General features: G+C 48.6%; 1 protein-coding gene across 1 annotated transcript in view; it reads left to right on the forward strand.

Moving 5' to 3' along the window:
* Positions 1-411: 411 nt before the first annotated feature.
* The window catches only part of RND1 (Rho family GTPase 1), an 11,701-nt gene continuing 6,466 nt past the window's right edge, over positions 412-5,646 (forward strand). Inside the window, exons 1-4 of the mRNA XM_044678397.1 lie at positions 412-578; positions 1,285-1,372; positions 4,005-4,114; positions 5,343-5,477. Of these exons, the coding sequence (XP_044534332.1) occupies positions 459-578; positions 1,285-1,372; positions 4,005-4,114; positions 5,343-5,477 (453 nt within the window). The 5' untranslated portion in view covers positions 412-458. The remainder of the gene's footprint in view (positions 579-1,284; positions 1,373-4,004; positions 4,115-5,342; positions 5,478-5,646) is intronic.

Genomic DNA, 5,646 nt, shown 5'->3' on the forward strand with positions numbered 1-5,646 from the left:
CCTCCGGGGCAAATTTCAGTACTTTCAAAAGTCCAGCTTGACTTAACTTCCTGCCTTGCTTCCCATCAATACTCGGGTTCATCCCCGCTCCTTTTCCCCCCACTCGTATGTAAATACAAACAGAAGCCTGGGAATTCCCTCTTTGGGGGACCGGGAGGTTGCAGCTTTAAGGAGAAAAAGAGGTGGAGGGGAGGAAAGGCTCTGACTCAGCTCCCTCTGCCATTGGCTGCTGGCCGGACGGGGAAAGGGGAAATCTCATTTCAGGGATTGGCTCTGAGGGGGACCGCCTCCTCCCATGATTGGCTGAGCCTTCGGGATATAAGGTGGTCATACCAGCCTCTCTCTCAGTTGGAGGGAGGTAGGGGAGTGGTTTGGGGTTTGTTCCGAGCTCTTGCTAGAGGGTTCCCCTCTCCCTGTTCCCATCTGTGTTCTGTGTCCGGGTGGAAGCCGAAGAGACCATGAAGGAGAGACGGGCCCCCCAGCCAGCTGTGGCCAGATGTAAACTCGTCCTGGTAGGGGATGTGCAGTGTGGGAAGACAGCGATGTTACAGGTGCTAGCTAAGGACTGCTACCCAGAGGTGAGCTGCCTGATGGAGAGAGCGTCCACCAACCCCTCCCTCCCGGGACAGCCCGACCAGAGCCCCGGGGCCCTCTGGCCCCAGCTGCGACCCTTACCACCGGATGCTGAGATGAGGTCCCTCTGGGATCTGTCCAGCTGCTGTCATCCCGCAGGTCTCATTCTCGTCCTCTTCATCATCAGTCCTCATTGCCTAGAGGAGCCTCTGCATTGCCCCTTTCGCACCCCTCCTCCTTTCCCCAGGGCCTCCCAGAATCTGAAAAGGAGTCCGAAGGAATTTTTAAAATTCTACAGGCTAGACTTTCCTCTTGTCTGTAACCCACCCTTTCCTTTCTAAGGGCTCTGCTTATGAGCAGCGCCTCAGCCAGGCATCCTCTTGTCTCCGGCTTCTACTGTTCCCTCCTAGTGTGGGGTAATTGTATTCAGACCGGTGAAGGGGATCTTCACCCTAAAATGTGGAAAGGGAATGAAGGAGAATAAGTGGATTTGTCTTTCTCCCTAGACTAAAGGCTGCTCTTGCCTCTCAGATAGATTGAAGAGAATGCCTGTTCACCTGGGATTCCTTTGCCTCCCACATCACCTGACATTACAGAGAGGTGGTAGAGTGAGTGGCGCTGCCCATAGAGGCTCAGCTGAAGCCCTGGGAAGCAAAAGAGCCATGGGCAAGGGTATGAGGGTGGCTATTTCTTCCCTTTCTCATCCTCCAGACTTATGTGCCTACTGTATTTGAGAATTATACAGCCTGCCTGGAGACAGAGGAACAAAGGGTGGAGCTCAGTCTCTGGGACACCTCAGGTAAGAATGCTAATTCCATATGTTCTTCTGTCCCTACCTGTAGCAGCTGTTTCTCCCTGGAGATGGTCTTCCCTTTAGTGGAGTTAGGGAGTAGAGAGAAAAAGGATGTCGGTTTTAGCTTCCACTTTGCAAGAGGGGAAGAGTCATGCCAGTTGGATGGTCTTGGGAATGCAAAGTTGGCAAACCTCAGAGAGTTCTAGGGCTGAGGATCAGCTAATTGACAGCGCCTGTGTTGGTGCTATAGGCTGAGCAGGCTAGACATAGGAGGTCAAGGGTCGTAGCATTTAGATGTGGCATTGCCAGTTCCCCTCTCCCCTCCTCCCCATCAAACTCAATGAAATAAATAGAATTAGTTCTTTTAGGAGACAGGAATAAAAGGAAGGGAACTAGCTTGTCGGGATGAGGGGTAAGAATGATATTGAAAGAAGTAGGTTAGGAATGTAACTGGGAGTGTGTCTGGTTTATTCTTTTTTCCCATACTCCATTTCAAGGATGGCAGCAGTAATACAGCATTAGCTACTGCAGCTCATGGGCGAGGAAATGTATTATCTGGTATTTGGGAGGATGAGGAAATGGTAAACATTTAATGTACAGAGTTCCTTTATGTGGCAAGTGGAGGGAGGGGAGGGGATGGCTCTAAAGATGCAACTTACTGGAGGGGGGAGGGAGACAAAAACAGACACCCTGTTTTCCCAAAATGTGGAGAAATGACGTCTTTGCAGCCCCATCACAGATTCTAAGAGCCGTGGCCTCTGCGCTAGAAAAGCCTTTGCTTTGCTTCTGACCATCCTAAACCTCCGAATGACTCAATGGCTGTTTCCTATTTCCAAATTGGGCCTAGATCCATGATTCTGAATTAAAAACAAGGAATAATGAGGGAAAAAAATCTTTTTTGCCTCCTTCCCCCATCCCTCCCCCCAAAGTGCTTTTCAGGCTGAGTTTAAAGGGGAACTCTGTCAGACAGTCTCCTGTTACAGAAATATAATGCCTTACTCACCCAAAGCCCTATTGTTTGGTCTCTCCCCAGGAGCTCCTGGGAGAGAGGAATAAATGGAAAAGGTGGCAGGTGGTCCAGATAGGGAGCCTGGCACTGCCCTATACTCCCAGCTGACCTGAAATGCAGAGGGGCTGCAGGTCTGGGTTATGCATCTCAGCACCTTCTCTCACACCCTCTCCAGGACTTTGACTGCAGCTCTAGGATCCTTATACAGAGCAAGGGAGCAATGGAAAAGAGGGTTTTTCATCTTTTCCCCACCAAGACCTGAAAAAACAGAAAATTCCTCCCTTCCCAACAGTCCTCACACTCCCCTTCTCGTCGAGGTATTCATGAGGAAGAAGGGGAAAAAAATAGAGAGGGCTGTGGGACAGGGATCGTCCATGTCGAGGAAGGGGTTTGAAGCAAAGACTTGTTTCAGTGATTTCCTTTTCAGATCTGGAGGAGGGGGTCTGACTGAAGCCAAAATGGAGGCAGTGCTTTCAATCCTCCCCCCCCCCCCATTCCCTTTGTGCTATAATATTCTCTCTTTCCCAATGCTGCAATGATATGACCCTACCTCAAAAGGAGGCGGTGGTGCAGGGGAGAGAGTTGTCATCCTTTCTCCCCTTTTTCTCAGCTCCTGTCATAAGCTTGGATTCCCCCCAGTTTCCATGGTAATTGCGGGTGCAGGGAGAAAGGCTGCTTGCTATTCTCAGCACGGAGTGTCTGGGTTCCAAAGCTGATACTGTTCCTCCTCCTGGGGAGGAAATGAGTAGGCTGGCCTGGTCCCCAGTGGTCTCCCATGCTGGACCACCCGGACTGACAGCTAACCCCCTACCCTTAGAATCCTTTCTCTGCCATCCACATCTGGGCAGCTTTTGGCATTATTATGAGTAACATATGTCCTGGCAATTTATCTTATCCATTTCTGGAGGAGGGGATTTTAGAAGTTAGGGACAGAGGTACTAGAGACTTGGGGCTCTCCTTCCTTCCCTCTCCCCCTTCATGCCTTAACTCCTCCAGTTTTGACCCCATGGCGGGGGAGCTGGGCAGCTTGTTATGTAACCAGTAGAGTCATTTCCTAAGGGGGAGACACTGGAACTGGAGGGAAGGTGAAGAGGATGAGTGCTGAGGAGACTAGAAATAGATCTGGGCCCTTTTTGAGCCCTAGTTTTGGCGACATGTTGTCCTATGAAGAAACTGGCTAGATTTTAGCAGCAATTATACTGTTGAAACTAAAGGAGCCTCAGATGGGGTCAGATTTCTTTATTTCTCTTCCCCTCCTTTCATCTCTTCTTATACTTTAGGTTCAATTGGATTTGGGGGACAAAGACTATTGATCTTCCCCTCATTTGTCTCCCTTCCCTCCACCACCACCACTTCTGCCTTTACATTTTTACAAAGGACCAGCTTAACTGCTCTGGGAAGACCAGGGGGAGGGGAGCAGGCTGGCATATGGGGGCAAAGAAAATGTGTGCCTGACGGGCCTTTCACTATAGAAAGGGAAAGGATTTTTTTTTCTTGTTGACTACATCTAAGTACAAGAGATCTTTGCTCTGAGGCTGGCTGTGATAGTGGTGGGAAAGACAGGGACAGCAATTACCTGAGTTCACTGACTCTTTTTCCTTCTCCTCCTATTTCCCTTCCCACCTCCAGGTTCTCCCTACTATGACAATGTCCGTCCACTCTGCTACAGCGATTCGGATGCAGTATTGCTATGCTTTGACGTCAGCAGGCCTGAGACTCTGGACAGCGCACTCAAAAAGGTGAGTGACACTCCAAGGATCCTGGGATATTTGGGCTAAAAGGAACCTGAGAGATCTTCCAAGCCAGCCCCCTTAGTTTAAAGATAAGGAAGGGAGGCCGAGATTAGTATATGGACATATCTTGTCCAAAGATGGATGTTGAGATGAAAATCTAGGTCTCTTGATTGTCAATCAAGTGTTCTTCTCCTCTTATAGACCTAACAAACTGATGTCAGTCAGAGCAGGGAATGCTGTAAGAAACCTGGGAAACTTCTCAGTAAGGGGGGCATAGAATAAGCCATAAAGTCATATTCATAGGTACCATTTTGGAAGCAGTTTGAAACCAGGTCACCCTGGATCTGAGGGCCCCTGATAGACATAGACCTAATCTGCTATTGAAGGACTTTTTTTTTTTTTTTTTTTTTTGCCAAGAAAGTACAGATTACTTACTGCCTTGCAAGGTCCCTTGGGAACTTGCTTGTTCTGACTTCAGGGTTCTTTCCTTGGGTGCTTAGCTTTGTGACAAGAGGGAGAAGATATACATCTCCATTCCCTGGAGGAAGGGAGGAAGAGAGGGAAGGTGAGAAAGAGAGAGAGACAGAGAAACAGAAAGAGAGAGAGAGAGATTACAGAGATGAACTTTCTCTGATATGGAGCTACTGTAACTAAGGGAGTCACAAAATCCATCCTTGACTGGGTCATAGGATCTCTATTTCCTGGTATTTTTGAATCAGGCTAGGGCCCTTGTGATGTCAATTATAATTCCACTGGCCTTGTGTAGGTTGTTCTTCTTTTCCCCCATTTCTCTGTCCTTCCCACTCCCATCACCTCTGTTTTCTCCAGGGAGTAATAGAACCCAATGCCCTTGATATGGAGAAAGAGGAGGGAGAGTGAGTCATGGTGGTAGGCCTGTGAGTCCAATATTCCATGGGGTCCCCCTGGAGGACTGAGGAGGGAGGGGAAGCAGGCCTCCTGGATGACCATTTCGGTGGTATGATCTGCCTCTTGGGAGGTGGCATGTAGGTAATAGGCCACAATTGGTGATAATAGTAAGCCTGATAGAGAACAGGACAGCCAATGAACTTGGTGTGATATAAATCTCCCATGAGGAATTCCCCTGGTTCTGGCTCATTCCTTAGTGCTTTCATTTGTGATATCTGTACTCGGCATAATGCCTGGCACATACTAAGTTCTTAATAAATACATATTCCCTTCCCTTTCTGTCCTCTTTGCTTACCTGGTCCTTCAGTGGAAGATGGAGATTCTAGATTACTGTCCCAGCACCCGAGTGCTGCTCATTGGCTGTAAGACGGACTTGAGGACAGACCTGAGCACACTGATGGAGCTGTCCCACCAGAAGCAAGCGCCCATCTCCCATGAACAGGTGTGCGTGTGTGTGTGGGGTGTCTTAGCTTGCAGTAAGAGGCTATACGAGATGGCCGATGAACATAGCATCCCTGTGAGCAGCATGACCCCTTGCAGGACGACTTTATCTGCTGCCTTTGGATTATATTATATTATATTATATTATATTATATTATATTATATTATAT

The sequence above is a fragment of the Gracilinanus agilis genome, chromosome 5 (genome assembly GCF_016433145.1).
Source record: "Gracilinanus agilis isolate LMUSP501 chromosome 5, AgileGrace, whole genome shotgun sequence".
In the NCBI taxonomy this organism is placed as follows: Eukaryota; Metazoa; Chordata; class Mammalia; order Didelphimorphia; family Didelphidae; genus Gracilinanus; species Gracilinanus agilis.